Here is a 26,864-nt window from a genome sequence, read left to right as displayed (position 1 = left end):
TGATTATGACAAAGAACAAGGAAACAAGTGTTTAAAAGCATTGTAAGACACTTTACACTGTTGTGTTTTTGTGTGAAAGAAAAAACTGTCTCTGAAAATAAAAGTGCTGTCACTGTCAGCAATAATTTCTTATACATGTGTGTTTTTTCGCATAACACGACTAAAATTTTAAATGCTGCAAAACACATGGGAGTTATATTCCCGATGCTGTAGTTTATTTGATCAGTCACATTATATCATTAATCAAGCTTAATTTGACTTTTCAACTACAAGTAGGCAGGTGAACTGAAAGCTTTTACAATCTTTTAGCTAACTTAGGCCTATATCATTGTCAAAAGTATGTGGTGCATTTTCTTCCAAAAATGATTTTCTTTCTCAAATTCATGCTTCAAGTTGACAAAGCACAATAAACGAAATCACACAATAACTGTTTACCAGACATAGCCTTGATTTGCATCTAACGTTAAATAACTTTCATTGATTGTCTTTCATAATTCACTTACCATAATATTTATTAGGGGGACAACAGATCACAAAAATCGCGGTTGAGACCATAATATTTATTAGTGGGGCAACGGATCATAAAACTCGCGGTTCAGACAATATTATGTTTTTTGAGTTACAGATAGGATCGTTTTTCAGATCAGAAAAACAAAACAAAAAAAACTTTAAGTAGCCATCGATACCACAGCCAGCAGACGTATTTATGCTTCGTAATGTTCGACACATTTAACTGGGAGTGGGGCCGTCCACACTGTTTTATCCATTGTAGGCACCGCTCACGTTGTGTTTTCGGCTTTGGGAATGGAAAGAACACAACTCCTCCAGACAATCTCTCGGGGTATGTAGTGTCCGATTTACAAACGCCATGGGCGCACGCTTCACAATCTTGCTAATGTTTGTCGGACCTGCTCACATAGTAACGGTTGCTATGATGTGTGATTGGACAATGGCCGTTTTGGGGGAGGGGCCGGCGAAAGGTCAATTGGCACTCTCTGCTTACTTCCGGTTTCTGGACTGGCTGCAGTAACACGTCTCTGTCCATGCGGGGGCGCTCGCAGGCGAGTGCAGAATGAATGGAGGTCTATGGCGCTATACCCATCAAAATCCACTTTTCTCAGGATATAATTTTTTGTCTAGTAATTTGAATGTTGTATTCGAAAGGAGATGCAAAGAAATTACACATTGCTGGGTATTAGATTTTTTAGAGTCACTTATTTGCTTTAAAAAGTCTTTTAAAGTGTCAATGACGTCATACACATCGTACGACCAGAGATACTGCTTTACGGCAATCCTTCAGTCGCGTTGGTGCTTTCGCGCTCTGCACTTTCTTTTCTCTCGAGGCATCGACAACACAGCTGACACAGGTAACTACACGTGCTAGAAGAGTTTTTGTTTTGTTTGTTTCTGGTCCTGCTTCGGATGCCACGATGCCATCAAGCGGTATCTCTGGTCGTAATCAGTCCTTCACTGACCAATCAGCGTTCATTAGCAGAATGCTAGCGTGTTATGGGCAACAACAACTCAACCTGTAAGAAATCGAAAGGACATAAGTACTCGTTCATTCAATTTTCGACCTATAACCCATGTTGAACTGGCAAAACCTACAATAAAATTTGAGATTTCTCAACGGCAATCGGGTGAAAGAGACACATTTAGCCGTCTAGCCCCATAGACTCCCATTAAGTCTGCACTCGCCCGCGATCACCTCCAGTGGAATTCTAATGGAACTGCAACCAAGATCGATACAATGGGGCTAATAGGAAGTGCCAAGGCTCTCCGTAGACGGGCTCTGGTTTGAGTCGGTTTGAGTCTGCGCGTCAGGAACGGAAGTGCTAAAAAAAATCGCTAAAAATGGGCTTCACTTGTCTCAATTGAGTTCCAATGAGATGGCTCTGTCCACTTCTTATACTGTCTATGCTCACAGCCAACATTTACTGGCAATCTAAAAATGGGCGACGAAGAGGATCCGCTGCAAAAAGAAAAGATGATTTCGTACCAAAAAGAAAGTCAAAATCAGGACTATTTCGGCTACAAAAAGGAGGATGTTGACCAAAAAGAGGTACTTTGCCTGGAGTGTTATAAAGTTGTGGCCACAAAACAAGGAGGTTGGGGGTTGGTGTAAAGCTGCTGTTTCATTTAAAAATGTGTTCTGCTTTTGTGTTTACAGAAATATGTTCTGCTTTTGTGTTTACAGGAATATGTTCTGCTTTTGTGTTTACAGAAATAGGTTCTGCTTTTGTGTTTACAGGAATATGTTCTGCTTTTGTGTTTACAGAAATAGGTTCTGCTTTTGTGTTTACAGGAATATGTTCTAATTTTGTGTTTACAGGAATATGTTCTAATTTTGTGTTTACAGAAATATGTTCTAATTTTGTGTTTACAGAAATATGTTCTAATTTTGGAATAAAATAATGAAGCTTGCTTATTAGTGAAATTATTAATATCATGGAATGGTAATTATTGACTTTAGCCTGGATTGATGGCTCGCAATATCACAATCGTTGGGGAAAAAAATATCGCAATGTAATTTTTTTCCAATATCGTGCAGCCCTACTATACAATATTACTGTTTTTACTGTATCTTGCTTAAATAAATGCAGCCTTTTTATTAAAAAAATGTAAAAACATTAGCTACCCCCAAACTTTTCAATGATATATAATACTAATGTTCAATTCAAGTACCAACTTCATGTTCAGAAAATAGATAATCAATTGACAGCCCCAGATTTCTCACTTTAAGGATTGGTTTTCCTCTTTCTGGTTTAAAGCTGAACATTTGGCCTAAATTAAAGTATCAAACACACACACACACACACACAGCAGCAGCTCATATACCGTAACCAGCTAATTGCATAATTACTCTCAGCTTTCTGTCTGTTCTTTGGGTATATATATGTGCACATGTGTGAGGGAGAGAGAGAGAGAGAGACAGAGACAGAGAGAGACAGAGGGAGCAAGAGAGCATAATTATGTGTTACTAAGTGTACGTGTGAGAGACTAAATTATGTGTTCATAAATTTAAGTGCGTGAAAGTAAGTGTTTGTGAAGGTGTGAATATTTGTGAAGATTATCAGTACTTGGATGTGCATGAACAATTCTGTATATGTCATGGCCTACATGCATGTAAGTGTGTGAGTTATATGAGAAGTTGTACTCACTGTCTAAGCATTGACTGCACTCGGTCTGGGTGGCTCCGCACTCCTTGACCACTCCCTCTCCTGGAGGACACTGCAAACAGCACTCCCCGCTGCGAGTGTAACTCCCCGACTCACACTCCTCGTCTACGGCTCGCTCCAGCTTAGAGCCAAACACCAGCCCCAGCTACAGAAAGAGAGAAATGACATTAATATCCCATCTCTCTAGGGCTCCACAGGTTCCTTGTCTCCCATTACACATAAATCCTTGAGATATTTTGATGTTAATGTGTTTGCAGGGAAATATAGTCATATTGATATTCCTCAAATGCTCTTTCCTTCTTCTTTTCCACTAATTGCTGCAATTAATTCAGCCTGAACCACCTAAAGTATAAACTCCATTCAAACATTGTTTTGCAGATAGTTTTACCCTTATTTGTTTAAGCATTAAATTTGGTTGTGGTTACTTTTAACTTTATTCTACATTGAAAGTTGATTAAGGTTTAAAAATCTCCCATTGATTTGGTTAGAATATTGCAAATTGGTTATTAAATTGTGACAGCTGACAGACGACAAGATGTGCTGAGTGTTGTGACAGCAGTGATTCTGATGCGAAACTTCTAAAGTTTACCTAAAACTTTGTAACTTCTTTTTTGTGGTATTTCTAATTTATAGTAAAACTGTCCCTCATAAACTCTTTTGGTAAGAGTTTGGTAACAGCTGCATCACAACATATTGTGCTGATTGCATTTCTGTCTCCAAAAGCTGGGGCGTGTTGAGCAAGATGAGACAGGTTATGCATATGTCTATTACATGTCCAGCGGTTTCTCTCGTATTGTCACGGGTACGATTACACATACTTTACACATCGAGGTCTCACAGATAAGGGTCCGTAGAGCCTCTCTACCCAAGACATCTATTAGCCCTACCCCTCCCCTCTTTCACAGCTCCTGATCTGTTTGTTGAGTATTGTCAATAATAACCCAAGGGGTCTCAATTCTTCAATTTATTCAATAAAGTGTCCTAAGCCATGAACCACATCAACCAGAGATGAATCACATTACAAACCATAATTTGAATGATTTTTTTTTATTACAAAATTAGCCTAAAGTTAGTTAATGAGAGAAATAACTACTCGTCCCATAAAGTGTTGTAAATCTACAGTAGTTGAATCCAAAATGGCCGTGTGCATGTATATATTCCAATGTGTAGGTCGAAACATTATACAAATACTTTAAAAGTCTTACATCAGTAAGACTATAGATTGTTGAATTGTGTGGTTTATGTTTGTGTGTCTAGATGACCGAGTTTCTGAATCAAAGACAAATTTCTTAAATATGGGACAATAAAGTGCATTCTCATTCTCTCGCCTATATATACATATACATACGTGTGTGTGTGTATTTTTTTTTATTAGTTATAATTATAAATATTTAGAAGGGTGTAATTTGTCCTATTTGTCCTATCCATGGCTTGTGACTGTTATAGAAACATAGCCTATACCATATCGTAACAATCTTTGAGCTCATGCTTTGTTTTGGAAGTTTTTTGAAGAGTTTATGCAATATCATTCAAATCTATTTCTCAGTGGTGTAAATGAATGGCATTTTTACTTCTGGGACCCCACCGCTGTGCTCTATTGAGCAATAAGTGGGCCTTGTTGAAGCGTTTCTCTTTAATATGGCTGTGAAAAGAAGCACAGATTCATTCATTAACCTGTGGATTCCAGAGTGTTTCAAAGACACACTCACAAACACACACACACACACACACACACACACATAACAGGGTAATTAAACTCACAGCACATTTTTCTCCTTGCATTCATTAATGAATTAGCATACTCTCTCTCTCTCTCGCTCGCTCTCTCACTCTCTCTCTCTCTCTCTCTCTCACACACACACATGCAAACATTCTTTAATAGAAACCGTAGCACATTACAAGTTGTAACAATTACACACAATTTAGACAGATCGCCATCATCTAGACCCCCCACAATCAAAGTAAAGAGGGAAAACCTCTCTGATCTTCTGCACGTTTTCATTAAAACGTCACCTCTTGTTCCTAATCTTATCTACCTTCCTAGCCTCTCTCTCACACACTCTATTTGCCCTTTAAGACTCCTCTTTCCACCCTCCTCCTCCCCTCATCCACATCCTCTCTCACTCTCATTCAGAAACAGATGCACTGGTACAGCAGCCAACTCACCCCCTCATTTACTCTCTCTCTCTCTCTCTCTCTCTCTCTCTTCATCAACCCTGGCTGTCATCCTTTCTTTTTTCTCTCAATTTGCATTCGCTTGAGTAAGCGTGCCGATGAGTTAACTTGGCAGGCTTTAATGGACTCCCCAGTATGGAGAATGCCCAATGCTTAACACATCTAACGAAAGAGTATGTGGCTTCACTTAGCTATATTTGGGGACTAAATTAATCTGCTATATCTATAAATCTCCCTGAGGTCAAATCCAGTAATGTTATCAATTGGAAAATCAAGTCTATGGTCTACTCTATGCTAAGTAAATGTGTTTGCAAGGGCCTGTCATTACTGTGCAATTCACTGATCTGCACCTGTCCGTAATGCACCGCTATGCACCAGCCAGGAAATGAGACTGAGCTTTAATACCGTAAAACATCAAGCCTTGACAAGCCATCGCCTTTTTCACCACCAATTAGGCGGCTTGTGTCCCCGTCAGATCTCTTGTGAAGCGCACTAGTGCCTTCGCGCAGCTGTAAAATGGCACTCCAGACGGAGCGCTGCTGGCTCATGTGTCGGTGGAGATCCTTCACTGACTCTGTGCACCTGGAGCAAACTCAATTGCCGGCTCCGTTTGCCATTTTGCAAATCAGATCACTGAAAAGAGGTCACGGTGTAATTGTGTTTAGTCAAGAGCGTGTGCATGTTTAAACTGATTTTGACCATGTTACACGAGACTGGAGGTGGTGAGGGTCACGTAGGGCGCTCGGTAGGGGACCATGAGGGTCACATGCTTGCGCACTTTTGAGTTTTTTCCCTGAGCATAAGGGCATATCCATTACAAAAATGAACCAAATTAAGTTCACACCAAAAATACCCCAGGAAGGTATATTTGACAGCACCATATTATGTAATTTGGCTGAAGCAATGGTTACATTGATTCTTTTTATTTTTGAAGGATTGTTTTGAATTTGCATATTGTTGCCCATTTGATGTCTAAGCAGGCAAGGTACTAATTATGGGGGAGGGGGTGGAAAATATTTTCTCTTTTTTATATATATATAGCCTAGGTAAAAGAATAAATAAATAAAATGGGTAGCCTGCTTTTAGGTATAAATATGGTTCAACTATTTTTTCAAACGTTTAAGTATACAAAAGTTAAATAACAAGTTGGACATGGACTGCACTCTATTTTCAGTTTTCTCGTTATGCTACCTAACATTTACAAAACCAAAACAACGACACTGGGTATAATTTATTACAGATTTAATTACTGCAAATATCACACAAAAACTTAAGTTTTTCAAAAAAAAAAGTCTTCAAGGCGTGCCAGGGGCGCCAAAATTCGGTTGGCGACCTGCAGGAATTTCTTTAAAAACATTGACCCCCCCTGAAAGTCATTACAATATTCAAACTGTAAATACAAACGCATACAAAAACTCCATAATAAAGGCTACTTAAATAAGCAGCTACTGGCTTTATGTGGCAAATATTAAATAAATAAAGCCGTCAAACTCATAAGCAACTTGGCATGAAAGTTTGTTTACAGTCGGGCGCACATTTCTTCTGTGCACTGATTCTAGCCTGTTTTTCTGCCACCCAATAAACACACTTACACGGCACATTCATTTTAGACGACTATAAAGAATAGGGAAGCTGACACCTGTTCTCCAGAAACCGGGCTGCTGAGATTAGTCATCATTACTACCACAGACCGAATGCAAGTTCCGCTGAATCCGCATCACGACAGCCGGAGCATCACGCGAGCAGAAGCGGTGATCACCTGATGTCAATTAACCTACATATTTCATCCAGCGGCGGATCACTGCGCGCACTTGTGCTCTAATGCGGTCTGATCTAAACTAATGCCAACACTTACCGCTCCACAAATCAAGATCCACACCAAGGTGTCCATGTCTGATATGTCCCTTCCCTCTCAAACTGTAAATCTGTAAGTGTGAGTCGTGAAGTGAAGATCAGCCGTCCGACAGTTCATTTTAGCTCCATGTGGCTGCTGCTCTCGTGCGTGGATGGTGTTTGGGACTTTAGGACTGTACGAAAGCGCGTGCCCTCGCTGATGCGCGCGAATGGTCCTGTCCTGTCCTGTCCTGTACTCCGCACTCGGCGCTGTCCAGCAGTGCACTGCGGAGGAGAGAGTCGTGCACGCAGATATGAGGGGGGCACGAGGGCTTGCCAACTCCCCCCATCAGCACCCCTCTCTCTCTCTCTCTCACTCTCTCTCTCTCTCTCTCTCTCTCTCTCTCTCTCTCTCTCTCTCTCTCTCTCTCTCTCTCTCTCTCTCTCTCGTAGGATGTATTTCTCTTTATCTCCAACATAAACGCATATGCAGAAGAATGGACGAGCACCTTTGATCTGATCGCATTTAGACTCATTATATTTACATATCGCTTTGTCGTCATCTATATGCATGCACATATAGGCTATATACTGTATGTGCATATGCATTAATCATTTATCCACATGAACGTAATTTCTCTTTGCAAGCTGGCCCAGTTCCACACGCACTGTATTTTAATTATTAACTTGTTTAAAGATAGAGTAAAATGTATAAGCAAACCAAGCTCTTTAAATAAAAAAATGAAAAGAAAAGAATACTTTGAGTGAATGAGTGTAATGGCTGTGACGTCACGGGACTGGTGTAATCAAACAGCCGCCACAGGAGGGCGACTGCAGCCAGTGAGTCACCGATGGTGGGACATATGAGGCGTGATAAGGCCATAGACGGTTAAATGCCAGGGATGAGAGGTTTTTACTGGTTTTTCCTTTTCACCTCCATTCATGTTTTCCACCTGTTCGATGTTTATGAGAAAATACTATGGAAAATACATGTGTTGTAAATATGGCTCTGAAATGTCCGTGAACATGTGTCTCTGGGTGCTTTTATAGAAGCAGGTTGGTGCACTGCAAAAATCATTTTCTTAATAATTAGCCAATCATCTTTAAGTAAAATTGTGTAGTAATAATAAGACATTTTTCTTACCTTATTGGCAAATTATTATTGTTTTGGGTTTTTTTTACCTTTAAAAAAAAATTACATTTATATTAAACAATACACTTAACTAAAGTAAATTTATTTTGAGAAGTTTCTGCTCATTCATAAAATGTGTGCACATTTTCCTACTGTGTAATATGACCTGATTTAATCCCAAATTAGAAAACCTGCTCCTGCTCTCCAATTTACTTTCTCTGAGAAAGACCGATGTCATGCTGGTCTATGAACATATCTGTGCATAAATCATGTTTTCACCCCCTGACAGAAAGTGCTGAGAGTGAGGAGTGATGATCTTTTGTGCTGATTTAAGATTTAGAGGTAACCTAGGCCTGTAACATCATCTTACCAATCCATTAAAGCCGAGCAGGACCTTTCTTAAAGTGATCTTCCAATAGTCCGACTCACAGAGACTGCTGACTGGCATCAACTGACATTTAAAGATCAAATGACACTGGGATGGGGATTCAGGAACTATACTTGTTAAGGAGGCTCCAAATATCTGTTCATCACCGGCAGTGGTTAGAAAAATACTTTTTATCAGTCAGAGCAATTTTTATCACAAAAACAATGAGGATTTCAATTAGGGTGGCATAATGTAGCCAATATATATTCATTTAAATATTTATATATTTGAACAGATCAATTTATAATACCTCTAGAAAACATCATTTATAATGAAACAGCTGATGAACTTCGGAGTTTGCATTTACTTAGACTGGTGCTTCATAAATTGAACTGTAGGACATGACATGAATTATTTAACAGATAATGAACACAGAATTATTCTAATTGCTTTGGTTCATCTTTAAGTTAGTAACATCACTTTTGGTGAGTTACTCAACTACAATGGACAACCAGTGAGGCAATGCAAAATATAATTGCATGTGAAAATGACCGTCTTTAGCTAAGCAGTTTGGATTCCAGTCCAACATCATCCTCACTGGTAGTAGATGTTTTGAAGTCTTAAGTGTAAGTTACAAGATCTGATATCACTGAGATCATGTAGCAAGTCGGAAGCAGTTCTTCATCGATCTGTAAATGTATCAATAAATCCACATCCTACATTGTCGAAGGCGACCACCACTACCTCTTTAACCACACACACACACACACACACACACACGCACACAATTGAATTCACTCTCTGAAATTAAGACATCAGGATCAAATTAAATCTGCCAGGAGATATTGATGTTCCTTAGAGTCAGTGACATAAATTAACTATGTAATACTGATAATGCACAGTTTTTATCTGAACACATTTTCTATTGATTGTAAATGTCTTGGTTTCATCTGTCTCTTTTATCTATTCTGTTTTAATAATAGCACACAGGTTAAAGGGGTCTGGTATTATCACTGATGAGTTATTGCAATCAGAATAGACAATATGTATTTTATATTATCCAGCTTTATTTTAATGATGTAGCTATTATCTATACCCTCCATTGCTGTCTTGTATCTTCAACAACAAAAAACCTCTCTCCCCTAAGAAAGGTTCAAGTATGTCCAGATGGAAACCTATTACTCTCATTACGCAGATTACATGCACCGCATGCCTAAACTGAAAATAGTGCACGGTCGTTACATTTGATCTCTGTGAGTAAATATAGATAAACGGTGACATAACGGTATGAATATAGAAGTCAGCCATCTGTCATGGCTCCGGTATCAATTTACCTGCTTTATCATGAGTCAGCAAATAAAATAAAAAGCTAAATTCACAACCCATTTAGCCAACATATGTGTTAAATCTTGCAAGAAAAAAATAGGATTCTTTCACATCTGGATGGTCCACTAATTGATCTACGACCATAGTGTGAAACATCAGATGGAAATCATACATTTATTAATAGTATTCAAACTGTCATTATTAATAAAACAGAAGATTTTAATTGGCATTATTGGAGGGAACTCAATAAAACTTGAAGGAGTGTTAGCAGATTGGCAATTACTTGATGGACTGTCTTGCAAATATAAAAAGACGTTTTTCATTGTTGTTATGCACATATTGATTTTGTAAATGGGTGCACGCAGGTCTTTTCAAGCCGACGGTCTTTTCTCATGACAGATATGGATCGCGTACAAACATTTAAAGTGTCAAAGCACCAAAAAGCTGTGAATATGGGAGTGTTGCCAGTGCTAAATGAATGCAGCACATGCACACTTCTGGGTTGCAAGAGAACTTGTGGCGTCATCTGATTGTACGTTCTTGTTCATCATTCTAGTTCATAAAATGCAGTTTGTGCGTCCCGCAGGTTGAGCCTATAATGAATCTGCTGAGCGTTCCCTAGCGTTGCTATATTTAGACGGGGGAAGGAGCAGGTTATATTAAACAATCAGCTGACACTGTCTATAAGCAACGTTAAGACTGTTATTGCTATATGTACAACAGAATGTCCTAATGTTTAACACTTCCAGCACAAAGAGCTAAAGATGAATACTCTCCAGGCTGGACAAAAATGCTTCCAATGTTTCCATTGCTGCCTGTTACAAATAATCCACAATACAGATGTGGAGTGTTCTCACCCGGAAAGCTATGCCTCTTTGATTCCATCCATATGACAGACGGATCTAAAGCATGCCGACTCCATGATGCCATTCGCTTTGTCAGTTATTGCAAACCTGCAACACAATGGGGTCTCCAGCAGCAAAATATAGTGGCCATGTCCCATCCTGCATTATGGCTCAGTGCCAATGCGATGAGTGAGTGCATTCACTGATGGTGAATAAATCACCGGAGCTTGTGCTGTTGGTTGCTTATAGACATTCCTCCACTGCACTAACTCTTTTAGAGGGACGATCACAGTCTCCATTCCTATTGGGTGCTGTCGTCTACATCAATGCTCATTTGTATAAATTGGAACTAGCTTTGTTGCATTGTCAATGTCTTGGTTTTTGGGTGGGTGAATACCGGGGAAAAACTCAATTGTATCTGTGCATGTAAATTTACTTGGTGTGAACTGTTGCTTTTAGTTGGAGAGACAGAAAAATGTGCATGTGAGTGTTTATCCCGCCACATGAGAGAACCTCACCTGCGATTGGTTACTAAAAAAAGAAAAGGATTTAAACTTGATGAATATGCTTTCTTTCACAAACTACATGTGTGTCTGAGTGGAGTTCAGCCAAGCTGTAGGAGAGTGAGAGAGTATCTAAAAAGCACATGCATTGCCGTCTCTTTTATTTTAGCTGTTTATCATGCTGTCATTTTCTAGGCTCCATATCTGAAAAAGAGAAGGATAGCAGGAAAACAGAGATTGAAAGGTACAGAGGAGGAATTTGGTAAGTGATGAACCTATCAAAGTCTCATCATTGTTTTCCATGTGTTCTTCAGCACATCTAAACCTTATCAAGTGTCCTCTCTTTATGTCTCACAGCTTTCTTTCTGTCTCTCTCACACACACACACACAAACACAAGTTCATCCAGTCACTGCAATTGATTACATGCAGTCTGATCCTGTGTCTCTTGTGCTTGCAAAAGAAAGTGGTTTACAGATGGTACAATAATGAAAATCAGTGCAGCAATGGTATTTAGCTGTACATGTGGATTGCTCTTATTTTTTGCTGATCAAGCCACATTTCTGGCCACCTCGGATGAGATTTATTGCATTCTCGTCCTAAAACATGGTGTGTGGGGGGGTGTAATGGCAGAATAGGCGAAAAGTATCTTCGCTGTGATTGGCTGATCATGCTGTCAACAGGATAACACCCAACTACAGTGTGATGTTCAGGTGCTCAAAATTTCCTGAATGCTTCAAATGTGTGAAAATGGACTGACTAATTACTAAGGAAACAACTCCACTTAGACATCATCCCTTTTCATTATGTCTGAATCAAAATAAACTTGGAATGACATGAAACACAAAATGATCTGTTAGTAAAACTTTTTCTAACAAATAAAATAAACCTCCATTTCTGCAACCATCAGTGTAAGGTTTTGATGGCTAATGGCCAAACAGAAAGTGAATATTAATAATAACAACAGCCGGACATTTATGTTGTGAATTATTCTTATTAGTTATTGCTGATGCAATGTAAAAGTTGTTTAAAGATGGATAAACTTGATGACAATTTGATGTAACTTGGTTTTCTTTAAAAAATTGTTAATACAGCAAATGGTCCCGGTATGACCTCTTTACACTACGCTAAATATAGTCACGTTTACTATTGCGTTGGGTTGCCACTTGATATCCAGTGTAAAATCCTGAGTCTTGAATCAGAACCAGTTGAGAACCTCTGTAGGAGAAGATAACAGTCATAAATATTAGTAACAGATATCAGAGCTTTTGAGTCTCAGTCAGGCAAATGATTATACTGCCTTTTCTAGGATTATATCAGTTCAGCATATTGCTACAATCCATTATCCTAAACTTCTCTTCCATTGTGTATGACTAATCATTCAGCACTGTTTGATGACTGGATACAAGTTTTTATTGCAGAGCTCATGATATCTTATTCCTGAAAGTTCACGCATGACATGTAGCCTAGTAATTCGGTCATTTATATTGTGTTCCGGACCATTTACTCCCAATCTGAGCCATAGGAAGAATATGCACACACACACATATATAATCACACACTCCAATGCAAGCACTGAATAACTTTTTTTAGTAGGGTATATTTTTGTCAGTTCCGATTGCAGCCAGACATATATTGAGATGCAACATCAAACAGGCTGACCCCTTTACAATGGAGCATTAACTTTTCAACTACATTATTTATGAATAGAGAATCTGCACTGTGAACCTATAACGCAAATATGTCAGGATAATATACAGGATGGGATTATGTTTACCATCTGTGGAAGGTCTGTGTATCTGACTGTGTTTATGGACAGGAAAGGTCATTGTTTGAATCTGGTATCTCACACATTCACACAGAATGGCATTGTGGTCTAGCATATTATCAGTGAAAAGGTTATCAAAATCATATCAATGAATAAAGAAAACTAATGACCTACTGTTTGTTTGTGTTTATGTGTGATTGTCAAAGGGAAATGTGTCTTTATAAACCTCATGACCCCTGTGACACACGTAATATGAAAGGTGAGAGGTCAGGTCAAAGGCGTAGTGAGAGATGAGGTGAGAATTTGTGAGGGCTAAAGGTCACACTCATCATGTTTGAACAGCTGATATACACATATCAATCTTTTATATATTTTATTCATTTGCTTATTGTAAATGAGTGACTTTGACTTTTCTTTGAGTGATTTTCTTAGCACATGTGCATGTGTGTTTGTTTATCTGTGCAAATATGCATGTGTGTGTGACTGTGTGTGTGTGTGGTCTCAGCATGTGTGTGTTCGTGCCTGTGGTCTCCGTACCCCCTGCTGGTGGAACAGAACACATACTCTTTCTGCCAAAGTTTTACACACCATTACACACAACACACAATCAGTCACATGACGAGAACAGGTTATTCCAAAGCACCAATAATGTCATTCATGGCTCTGTCTAACGTGTCTCCATGACTTACTACTGATATAATTAAAAAGAAGAAATGACAAATGATGAACATTGCTAGAATCTGTTTGGTAGTTTCATTTGATTTTTGATATTTATTTATATAAATATAATTGTTCAATAAATACGTTTTAATGGCATTAATTTAAATTGGCAATATACAAAATTGCAAGAGAGATGTCCAGAGGTGATATTTGTTTTTAATGACCCTAAAAGTTTGATTAAACCATCAACATATGAGGAAAATATTTTATATATATTTTTTACATCTTTTGATATGAAGGAAGACCAAACCATTAAACTTGGTTAAGGTATTTATCAAAATTCACAAAAGAATAAATTTTTTGGTTCTATTTCAAGGACTTTTTGTTTGTTATCATCATTTCCTGTGTTTTCTTCCTGTTTTTGTCACAGAATTTATTTATTTTTCACGGTGACACCAGAATTTTTCAGATTGTTTCATTGTTTAGTGTTTTTGAGATCATTATCATGTTGGAAAATACACATTTGATTTGAAAACTGATCCTCCATACTAGATTGTGTCCAGCTGAATTCCCAAGTACTGGTCCAACTTTGTAGATCCTTCCAACATCTGCTGCAGACATGTGTCCCCAATGCCATTATGTTTCTAATGCCGTGCTTCATGGTGCCATGCATACATTTGGTATTAAAACACTCCAGTCGTCTCCTAAAATACATGACACCATCCAATAGGTTGTTAAATGTTGACTTGTCGGACTGCATAATGCAGCTCCAATCCTTAAATTTTTTGGCAAATGCAAGGTGTGTTTTGCAGTAGATAGAACTATTTAATGGTTTCTTGGTAACACTTTATACTGTTCCATCATTAATGAATAACTACACAAGACCAAATGAGTAACGCACTATTACCATTCTAGTAACTTCTATTAACTAACTCTGATTAACGTAAGTAATATTGCTTAGTTGAATGTGGTAGTTCACTATTAGTAATCAGTAACTACTATTTTTTTCATATCTCCTTGACTACTAAGAACTACTATATACAGGTCCATAATGAATGTGAATAATTATGCATAATGTATAATTAATTCTAAAGTGAAGGTAATAGTAACCCACTAGTTAATAGTAGTTACTTGAATGTTAATAGTGCATACTCATTTGTTCCTGTATAGTTATTCATTAATGACGGAACGGTATTCTCAAGTGTTACCGGTTTCTTTAATGCAACACAACCTCAATCCACCCTTTTAAAGCGATTGGCTTACAGTTTAAGATGAAATAGGAAGCTGGAGGTCTCATTCACACCTTTTATACTACAGTTGAATCAGACTGAATGCATTAATATTATGAACAGAAGCTATGCTAATTATTTCCCATCTGCTTTTCTGTTGTTATCTCGGGACGCTATCCAGCCTCTCATGGAAACTTCAGATGCCCCAACACCCGTGAAGAGACGACTCGACGCCCGTGAAGAGACGACTCGACGCCCGTGAAGAGATGACTCGACGCCCGTGAAGAGATGACTCGACGCCCGTGAGGAGACGACTCGACGCCCGTGAAGAGATGACTCGACGCCCGTGAAGAGATGACTCGACGCCCGTGAAGAGACGACTCGACGCCCGTGAAGAGACGACTCGACGCCCGTGAAGAGACGACTCGACGCCCGTGAAGAGATGACTCGACGCCCGTGAAGAGATGACTCGACGCCCGTGAGGAGACGACTCGACGCCCGTGAAGAGATGACTCGACGCCCGTGAAGAGATGACTCGACGCCCGTGAAGAGACGACTCGACGCCCGTGAAGAGACGACTCGACGCCCGTGAAGAGATGACTCGACGCCCGTGAAGAGATGACTCGACGCCCGTGAGGAGACGACTCGACGCCCGTGAAGAGATGACTCGACGCCCGTGAAGAGATGACTCGACGCCCGTGAAGAGACGACTCGACGCCCGTGAAGAGATGACTCGACGCCCGTGAAGAGATGACTCGACGCCCGTGAAGTGACGACTCGACGCCCGTGGAAGAGACGACTCGACGCCCGTGAAGAGATGACTCGACGCCCGTGAGGAGACGACTCGACGCCCGTGAAGAGACGACTCGACGCCCGTGAGGAGACGACTCGACGCCCGTGAAGAGATGACTCGACGCCCGTGAGGAGACGACTCGACGCCCGTGAAGAGATGACTCGACGCCCGTGAGGAGACGACTCGACGCCCGTGAAGAGATGACTCGACGCCCGTGAAGAGACGACTCGACGCCCGTGAAGAGACGACTCGACGCCCGTGAAGAGATGACTCGACGCCCGTGAAGAGACGACTCGACGCTGGCGATATGTTATGCCCTAAATTAATACATGATTAACTAACTGTATTTTTCAATGTACATTTCTGAAATGCACTTTCTGTAAAGCTGCTTTGAAACAATATGTATTGTGAAAAGCGCTATACAAATACATTTGAATTGAATTGAATTGAATTGAATTGAATTGAATTGAATTGAATTGAATTGAATTGAATTGAATTGAAGTCATTAGAAGCTGTTTTGAGGTGGTCCAACATTCAGGTGATTTTCATCCTCCTGTCAAAATGTTCTCTAGTCTTCCTTGACCAGCCACAGTACTTTACATTCTGCATGGCAGGGGTCTCACTGTGCTTTGAAATAATTATGTGGACATTGTGACCATTCACATCCTGCACTTAAGCAATATCCAAAACCAATTTACCAGATTTAGCAATTTTAACAACCTCCTCCTTGGTTGCTCCTTCCATCTGGCTATTTTCACTAAAACCTGCAAAGTAACATCTAATAATATAGCTAATACCTGCCACATAGTGATTTATTGAATTACAGGCAGGGAATAATGAGTGCAAGATTGGTATGACCTCTTGGCCATAATTGCGTCATGACAAATGATTTAAATGTGGAACATGTAGTTTTACACTCCAGGCACAACCTCACAACATGCATGTAAAATATATAATTTATTCTAAAATGCTCAATGCAATTTCTGGGAAAATGCTGATTATTTTGTGAATTTTTTTCTTGCAGTCAGTATTTCGTCATGTTTGTACTTATGTAACACAGTGTGACTTTTTCCTTTCTTTTAGAAAAGAAACCACAATTGTCCTATATGTCATAAGTCTGACAGTGATGACAGTCTTTGCCAGTTTTAAATAATGTTAGCATTTTATTTAAATTGACAATGGTATTGTAGTGTCTAATTGTACAACATCTCTCTGTCCTCATGAAGACAATTAGAACTTGTGGACAACTACGTTGAGACCTTTTTTTCTGATTTCTCATGGAGGAAGTCGAGGAGAAGAGGAGGCTATTCTCAGCTTATGAAGATTCTGATGTTGAGGTCAGTCGGAGGCCAGAGAGAGCACACAGCACACAGTATCAGGGCTAAAGTGGTGGTCACAAGCGTAACATCAGTTCATCTGACACTGTTCTTTTCCTTTCCTCTTCCTTCCTCCCTTCCTTCCCCCAATAACACCCGATCTCATTACGCTATTCTTCCTTGTCCTCCTCTTTCCATTCTAACAAAGAGTGAACATTGCAGCTTGGAGAAGCTGGTATCAGATGCTTTGATAGGGATGCCTTCCCTAGATGAATTACTCCTGAAAGTCATTCTCTGGAGAGTTCATGTCTGTAATCTAACCATTAGGCAAACAAACTTCTATGTTAATGCACTGTCTAAATATCAACAGACCAATTAGTTCAAATTAGTTTAATGGACATATTCATGCATTAAGTTACTGTTCATACAGTCAATCATAATAATAATAGTATGAATGGCTGTTTCCCTATGCTTACAAGAGCCCCTTTCAAGCTGCATCAATCATGTTCTTTGTGTTTCATCTGACTTCTGAACGCAGCATTCAGGCACATGAACTGGATAAGACACACTGTATAGTGAGCCATGAGATCAATAGATTCAAATCTATGGATGTTTCAGAAGTTTCCAAGTGAAGAGTTGGTTGTCTGAAAGTGCTGCCCGCTTCACTGATGCTCATCAAAGCTGATGTAACCTTTAGGGAGCACCAATTCCACTCAGCCATTATGCTCTAGTGGATGCAAATGCTCTGGAAATCCTCTGTTTGTGCGTTTGAGACAAACTTCTGGTCTCCGGTCAGACAGGTCTTCTGGCCTCCGGTCTGATGTCTGAACTACCATATTTATCCAGATTATATAGAAATGTTTCTATGGTTTTCATTCTCTCAGTCCTTCGGAGATCTTGCAATGGAAATGTTGTCTTGGAAATGCTCTGAAATTAGATTTATAGTCAACCCCATTTATGATGATAAGACTGAAGGACAAAAAAAAAAAAAAAAACGCAAACTGGAAGAATATAAGTGCATGTCATAGACATATTCTAAATGAAAAAAAGAAAAAAAACATAAATGAATGTGAAATGCATTACATTGATCCAAAGTCACAGTAAAGACTTATACTTAAACTTCAAAAATTAAATAAATATATAAAGTTAAAAATTTTAAAAAATATATATATTTTGGATGTTTTATTCATCAAAGAAAAAAAAAAGGGGGGGGGGGGGGGGTTAGCATATTAGAATGATTTCTGAAGAATCATGTGAAAACTCGCTGCTTAAAATTCAGTTTGTCATCAGAGGAATAAATTGCATTTAAAATATATTCATACAGAAAGCAGTTACTCTAAATAGTAGTCAACTATTTCACAATATTAACAATATTATTATAATATTCATAATATTATCAAATAAATACAGCCTTGGTGAGCATAAGACTTTCAAAAACATAAAAAATATTTGAAGGGTAGTGTAAATATTACTCTATATACTGTACTGGAGAAAATTATATTTGCTGACTGTAATTCTTCTGTGCTTCAGGTTTACAACAATCAGCAATAATCATAACCTTAACAGAGCCACTGGATGAGAAGGATTATGTTGTACACAAAGCACTGAGTGAAAGCTGTTTGTTTGAGCAGCCTGACTAGACCAGACATAACAACACTGGCTCAACCAATGCCGCGAGTGCCCGTGTGTCCAAGCAATAGAAGACAGGGGGAATGTTTGAAACTAGTATTTTTACCATTTTTGTGCTGCAAATAACGCATTAAAAGCATGTGTTACAAATACATTGATTCATTTTCTTGCTTTGCCTCTATTGAAGGATATAAATAAAGTGTCAGTTCACAGAGTTCAACAGGTTTTCAACATTATTCCCTTATGATGCCTGTTTGCAGTCTTCGTTAGTCATGGAACTCACAGAACTCACAGAACTCACAGAGTCATTTTAAATGCACACATGCTGGCCTGTTTTTATGCAATCCGAGCTATTTCATAATCATATTCATATGAATTTCTTGTAATGAGAAGGACATTAACATTCCCCCCCTGGAGAGGGGTTTTCCATGAGTAAAGTGTACAATTGCTGCATCAAAATGAGTGAAAAACTGTGTTTCTCTAACACTCGTCAATCAATTCATTGAAAATTAAAGACAAACTAGCATTATTCAAATTTGACATTTGCCCTTCTGAATCACCAATGTAACATGTAATTAAACAAACACATTTTTCCGATTTATAAATCACTGACTGGAGCTCAAAGTGCTAAGCCTTAATCGAAATGCTGCTGGCGGGATTATGGAGCGCCTTAACAGTGATCCACCCTTCATGCCGAGCCACTCAAAAACTCAAAGCCGGTCTAGTCTTTGACATCCCACCACCTCTAACCACCCATAATTGCTTCCTGACCTTTGCCCTGACAGCCTGACTTTGACATGTCACTTCCTGTTCTGGTTCCCCGGGGTTGTCCAGTTGGGGATCAGGAAGGGGGACCCCTGAGAACAAGACATGCTAAAACGAGTCCCCTAGGTTTAGGTAGGTTTAATGGGGTGCACTGGAAAGCTTGCTGGGAAAATGCAGACTGCAGGTGGCTTATGCGCAAAGAAGGTTCCTGATGATGGGAAAAGTAAGGGCCAGTGAAGTCCCTCCAGAGGCCGCACCGGCGGGTTTAGAGGTACTTAAACGGGACAGGAGATGCAAACACGCTATTTCAGTTGGTCTAAGTGAAGTTGGTCTTCTATGCGCGCCTCCCCTGTGGGTTGTGGCATAGGAACGCAGACAGGAAGCTGAGGATGGATGACTCTTTTTTGCCAGGGTCTAAATCATCCCTCGTTCTCTCTCCCCCTCCCTCCTTCTCTCCCTCCACCTGGAAAAACAGTGGTGAGAGAAATGTGATCCTGACAGAAGGGTAGGGTGCGGAGGGGTGTAGTTGTCTAAGCTGCTTTGCGCCATTACGCTAATGGAGATAGATGTGGGCTGGAATCATCTTCCCTCTTCTCCGCTGGATGGAGAGACTGAAAGAGAGAGAGAGAATATCTACTGTGATGAGCCATGAAGGTGTATGAATTTAAGAAAAGAAGGGAGAGATGGGAAGCTGCCGGGAGCAGTGGCGGTTCTAGGGGGGTGGCCGGGGTGGCCGTGTCACCAAGCTTGGCCCCCCCTCTGGCCCCCCTAAATTTGGAATCGTAAAATCACACCAAACAACTGCGCATTTTATCAGTTGTGGCGCCTTCATCTATAGGCTACACTGCAGCAGGACGTATATTCACATCAAATGTTAATGCAGAGGAACGTGACACTGCAGTTCACAAAAGTTCATTATTTGCATGTGCTTTAAAGCCTTGCCGGTTAAACATGTCATTCGCTGCTGATGCGCTGTTCAAATATGCGCTTTACTGAGCGCGTACACTCGACGCGTACATGCACTAAAAGCCTGTTAAGTTATCTTTTGAGTCTTATATTGCGCTAATACTGTCAAATACAGACAATGTTTACACAAACAAAGTTGGTTATGTCTAAAGTGAAAGCAAACAGAGAAAATTAATTAAAATCTGCTTGTCATATGCGCGTCGCGTGCAGTTCTTAAAGAGACAGTAGCCCTAATAATAAACATGCTGCCGCTTGTCCTTAAAGAGATAGTTCACACAAAACCAAACAGTTGCTGGTCCCCATTGACTTCCATACATAGTAGGAAAAAAATATACTATGGAAGTCACAGGGGTACATCAACTGTTGTGGTTACTCACATTCTTTCAAATAACGTTTATTTTCAACAGAAGAAAGAAACTTATTCAGGTTTAAAACAACTTAAGAGAGTAAATATGACTTTTTGGGGGGAGAACTATCCCTTTAATGTTAATAAAACAACAAAACACACAGAGGAAACCATTCACTGCTCTTGACTGAGAATTTTAAGTCGGTTGTGTTTTATTTTCATATTTGTTCATTTAATTACTTTCTTCAATTCTACTGTTAAATACACCTATAGCTGAAAAAATAAAGCACTGTTTATTTCATTTGTATATTAAGTTGTGTATGTGTAATATGTATCTCTGTTCTTAATTTTTAATAACAAAGAAAATAGTGACAAAGATTTTTATTTTCGCCACTTTGGCCTAAATGTCTGCCATTCTTTTTTATTTTATATTTTGTTACCTATATGTTGTTACCTATAAGGCTTTGCTTTTAAAATAGGGACATTAGTTTGGCTGTAATGCTCAATCACATGCAAAATAGTAAAACCAACATGAAAAAAGAATCGTGATAAAATCGTGATTTTCCTGAAAAAATAAATAAAATTGTGATATGATATTATTGCCATATCGCCCACCCCAGGTGTAAAAAAGTGCCTAGATGTGCTTAGATGCTAAAAATGTGTTATTATTGATCATTATATCACACTACAATGAAACATAATGAAACATTCATTTGAATTGAAATTGTTTTATTAGCTTAGCTAATATAATTTATTAGCTTTTTCTAGAGATTGCAGTCATGCATGACATGGTGAAAAATGACTTGAAATAATACTGAAAATAGGTTAAGATGAATGTTAAAGGTGTGCCCCCTAAAAGCACAAGTGGCCCCTGCCTGGCCCCCCCCCAGTTACTGTGGTCTAGAACCGCCACTGGCCGGGAGCTGACGACTGATTGTCTAACTCCCATCACACACGCCTGCTTCATAAGTCTTCACACACTCATGCACACCATCAGATCCTCCTGTCCACCCTTGGCATCACAGGTACAGTACTTCAGTGACTTCAGCCTTACCTCAACAGGCAGATTTTCACTATAAAGGTTTCACTGTAAAACCTAACAGTCAAATTTACTAAATTAAATGTTTATTTTATTCAAATATTACTTAAAGTTCATTGTACTTAATAGAAAATCTTACGTGAACTCAATAACAGATAATATTATGTAGAACTCAAACTGAATGAGTTTTTTGTTCTGATTTATAGTTCCCAGCATGCTTTGCTTCCAACTGTTCAAGCTAAATGTTAACATTAAGTCTTATTTTATGTGTGTTTGCTCAAAATGAATATGGGGTAATCTGTTAGTGTTTAATGTTCTGTTATGTTGGAATTTAAAAGGGTTTCTGATATTTCTAAGTTTTGGGGTCTAACCGTTGTCATGACAAAATAACATTAAGACTACTATATATGTTGCTTTATTTAATAAAAAAACAACAACAATGGCTGTTGTTTGTATCTTACTAATAGATTAGTATGTGCTGGTGTGCTTGTGCTATTGCTAGCTGTTAAATAAAGAGAGAGTTAATTGACTGATTTTGATTTTAGTAGTTTTATTCAATTTAATTTACATTTTATTCAATTTAAGTTCTGGCTCACGAAGTAAGTATATTTGTAGTTAAATTTAATATAAGGAATTATTCTCTTTATGTGGACTCAACTGGAATAAGTTCACAGTATTCATAAATATTAGTTTTTAAATGGTTTAAGGCAATCGGTTTTGAGTTACCATAACTGAAGAGTCAAAAGTGGCATTAACACAAGAGTAAATTTTACAGTGTGGAGACGAGTGTCTGAGTCGCATTAGATAGTCACTGGTGTGCCTCAAGGTTCAGTGCTCGCTCCTCTTCTTTTCGCAACTTCACTGGGAATGATCATAAAGGCACAGTTTTTTCTTCCAAAGCTATGCAGATGATGCGCAGATCTATATATCTGTTATTTCAGCCTGATGATTTTGCTGTCTCAGCTCATATCTCCACTTGCCTTTCAGACATCTCTAGCTGGACGAAGGAGCGTCATTTACAGCTAAACCTTGCGAAGAGAAACTTCTTGTAATTCCTACAAACCCGTCAGTTGACCTCAACATCACTGTGCAATCTACAATACTAACACCAATCAGGGCAGCAAGAAACCTTGGGTTTGTGTTTGACCACCAACTGAGCTTTTCCACCCATGTTTCAACAATGGCGCTTCACAACTTCAAGAAAATCAGACCAGAGAGTACAGCAAAATCCCTAGTGTTAAATTAACACTGCTCAGTGTTTATATAATCCACACTCAGAGTATTATGGTGCGTTCAAGTCCTCCTGGGAAGTTCGTACGTACGAGGTGGGAAGTCGTGCTTATAACGGCATGTGCGTTCAAGTCACTTTCGTCGGAGCAAAATGGCGGAGTACTTTCTCTTAATTAATTACACAAAACTACAGTAAGGTTCTTAAACTCTTGTTCTAGAAAATGAAGAACAAAGAAATGTGCATCAGGTGTACTTTGTATTTTTATGTTTTTAATTAATTTATGAAGCCACTGCCAACACATCGTTACATGTTGCATTGTTATATTAAAATACTATCATATTCTGTGTTGGTGATTAGCTAACTGCGCTGTAAATAGAAAAGCCTGACAATATTACAGCTAAATACCTTTACGTATTGTGTATTCCGCCATGTTAATCACTGACACGCCCCCCAACTCGTAAAGATCGGAGCTTAGAGAAAATCCCGAGCTCCCCACTGGTATTTACGACATTGTGGTGGCGTTCAAGTGCGTTCAACTCGTAAATACGATCTATACGAGATGACTTGAACGCACCATTATAAGTAACACTGAAGCAGTGTTAAAGTTAATGAGATAATTAAGTGATTAATTGAGTGATGGTTGAGCATTATTGAAGACACCTGATGTTAACAAGCAGAATCACTGAAGGAGAAACATTTCACATTTTAAATCACCATTATGGTGATCAGTGTTTGCTTTCGTTGGGATCTTGGCCCTTCATTTTTTTTATTTTACATTTTGTTTGGCTGCTGTTACTGAGTTATAACAGCCATATGAACAAAGAGAAAGTGTGATCTGATGGTGTTGGTTGTGTTTTATTTAACATAATCATTATTTGACCTGAAACACTGAACTCATTGAGAGCCTAATTTCTGAGTTAGGTTTACTTTTTTGATTATAGCAGCACTGTCCTTGTACAGCATAACAATTTTAGCCTTTTCAAAGAAATCCAAATGATTTCTTCTTAATAGTTGTTCTGATACCAAAAAAAATAAAAGCTTCTAAAAAAGCGTTCATCTAGGCACACACAGACATCAAGAATTAGCATATTAATCTCAGCAATGTTGACAAACCGTATATTCAGATAAAGAGATCAAGCTCATTATTTATTCATGCAGCAATGCATGATGGGAGCCATTAATGAGTTTTGATTGGTGGCACCCAGAATGCACTGCAACATGCTTTATAATTGTCACCATTATTGAGATTCACAGGTTGATTCTTGATGTCTGTCTCTAAAAAAAATATATATATTTTTTGTATAGAACAATTTTTAAGAAATCATTTGGATTACATTGTAAATGTTAAATTATGCGGTTCAAGGACAGTACTGCTATAATCAATAAAGTAAACCTAACTCAGAAATTAGGCTCTATATGATATCAGTGATTCAGGTCAAATGATCATGAAATAATGGATGTTAAAACACAACAAACACCATCAGATAATATTTTCTCTTTGTTCATCTGACTGTTATAACTCAGTTAGAGCAGCCAAACTAGATCTAAAGTTAAAGGTCACAAAACACCGATCGCCATTGGTGACTTGCTTTTTTTGGGGGTGATTTAAAGTCGCCATGAAATCAAATTTTACAATTCGTATTTTTATATGTAATATTGTAGTGTTTATTACAAATTATTTATCTGTGCACTTCATTATTTATTTATTTGAATTCATATGCCCTTATATTCTTTAATCAAAACCCCCTCGAAACGACTTCTCTTCTCTTCCTGTCATGTGCTATGGCGCGAGGGCGTGGCAACTCCCCTCAAACCGTTAGTCTGCTATGAGCGAGAGATGGAGAGGAGGAGCGCTAAAGTAAAACCCTGCCCTCTATTCAATATTCCGTTTCACTTGGAAATACGTCACAACACTGGAGAAAAGTTGTTTGTAACTTCCGGTTCATGGCGACTTTAACAGTAACTTTAACGGCTCCTAGTGTCAGCCAGAATCAAATTTAAGGTTTTGATGCTGACTTTCAGGACTGCCACTGAAACAGCACCCACCTACCTCAATTTACTACAAGTGTACACTTCCGCCTGCCAGGTCACTAAGGCCACTGAATGAGCAACACCTTGTTCCTTTACAACGAGGCAAAAAGTCACTCTCCAAAACTTTCTCTGTTCTTCTCTGGTGGAATGAGCTTCCAACCTCACCCAAACCACTGAGACCATCACATCTTTCAAGAAGCAGCTGAAGACACACCTCTTCCGCAAGCACTTAACTACCCCACACCCTTAAACCAATGCACTTATCTCTACATTTCTTCTCTTGCTTCCTAATCTCGTTGTCAAATAAACCTGGCACTGTTACAAATATTGTTTGCTCCTTGACGAATTGCTTTTGTTCCTCTCTTGTAAGGTGAATGTTTGAAAGTTAAGAATTTAAGACTTAAATATTAGCATTGTAACTTGCAGCGCAAATCAAAATAATCATCAGGCCTATCATTTATATAATGTTTATTTTGCATGAAAATTGTCAATTGTTATTTGGAGATACAGGGCCATTATCTGTCTTTTTTATCTATAAATTGAACAAAAAGATGGGGGAAAGATGGAAGCTGGAAACCAAATAAAGCTTGAAATATGATGCATCTGTGCCTCTCTCTCTCTCTCTCTCTCTCTCTCTCTCTCTCTCTCTCTCTCTTTCTCTCTCAAACTTTTCACTTGCCCTCTCAAAACCATTGCGGTGTGGTGTCAGTCGTGATTCCTGTATGACATCATCATAATGAGCCCATAATGGTGTAATGCGGCTTCAAATCACCCTGTCTCGTTTGAAACCCACCTGGCTCTTAATGACAAATGACACAGAAAATCAGTACACTATTCTGTGAAAATGACTTCAGGAGTGAGTCATCAGTTGAAGCGAGCCGTGTTCAATCTTAACAACAATCAGGGCTCAGTTTTAAAAAGGCTTTGGCCTGTTTGTTTTTTTTACACAGAGCAAATGTTTGGTGCATGTTTGAGATCTCATGCTATCATGACTTTGTTTTATGTCTTTGCCATCAAGGGCATTTTGGATGTCCTATATTATTTTGTAGCCTATATGTATTATAGGGCAATCGTTTAAATCTACAGCGCCGGGGTAAAAATGTATAGGCTACAGATGGGCCTTCTGCTTCAGCATGCTACATTTTTTAAATGAGCTGTCATGTCAGAATTAACTAATTAATTAATTAATTAGACAAGTAAAAAAATAATTATCCTTGTAATTTAACAATTAAATTCAAACAGCCTATTGCCATAATGTACGCGTCACTAACACGATCATGGGAAATTTAGTTTAGGTTTAGTTCACTCATTTAAAGGGTTAGTTCACCCTTTGGCTGAAAGAATAAAGTCATTGGCTTCAGAGTGAGTTAATTATGGGATCATTTTCATTTTTGGGTGAACTAACCCTTTAATCCCACCAGTAAATTATAATAAATAATAAGTAGCTAACTGATTGATCTGCAGCATACAACTTTTACGTGATATTAAGTAAAAGGATATTTTGACTTTGTAGATTAGGCTCACTATTAGGGTAGAGAGACCAGGAATAAAACACACAATTTTATAGAATTTTACCAATCTAAGAAAAATCTTAGTCATTAGGCTAGCAAGAAGAAAAAAACACAGGCTCACTTACAGAAGATTTTGGGATTAAATGGGTTAATGCCTACTGCCATCGTGTGGCTTTTCAACGACACGTTTCTGATGTCTGTTGCGCTGCCTGAGCATAGAG

The 26,864-nt window shown here is 38.7% G+C and overlaps 1 protein-coding gene and 1 long non-coding RNA gene across 2 annotated transcripts in view; both read right to left on the bottom strand.

Moving 5' to 3' along the window:
* ngfra (nerve growth factor receptor a (TNFR superfamily, member 16)) overlaps nt 1-7,536 on the bottom strand; it is a 38,440-nt gene extending 30,904 nt beyond the window's left edge. The window contains exons 1-2 of the mRNA XM_082184194.1: nt 7,210-7,536; nt 3,162-3,324 (exon numbers count right to left, since the gene is read on the bottom strand). Of these exons, the coding sequence (XP_082040320.1) occupies nt 3,162-3,324; nt 7,210-7,245 (199 nt within the window). The 5' untranslated portion in view covers nt 7,246-7,536. The remainder of the gene's footprint in view (nt 1-3,161; nt 3,325-7,209) is intronic.
* LOC309509719 overlaps nt 1-26,864 on the bottom strand; it is a 358,786-nt gene that overhangs the window by 260,750 nt on the left and 71,172 nt on the right. The gene's annotated exons all lie outside the window — the stretch shown is intronic.

Source organism: Leuciscus leuciscus (genome assembly GCF_965113295.1).
Source record: "Leuciscus leuciscus genome assembly, chromosome: 1".
In the NCBI taxonomy this organism is placed as follows: domain Eukaryota; kingdom Metazoa; phylum Chordata; class Actinopteri; order Cypriniformes; family Leuciscidae; genus Leuciscus; species Leuciscus leuciscus.
Note: the sequence above shows the minus strand (reverse complement) of the source record. Positions and strands in the feature narration are given on the sequence as shown.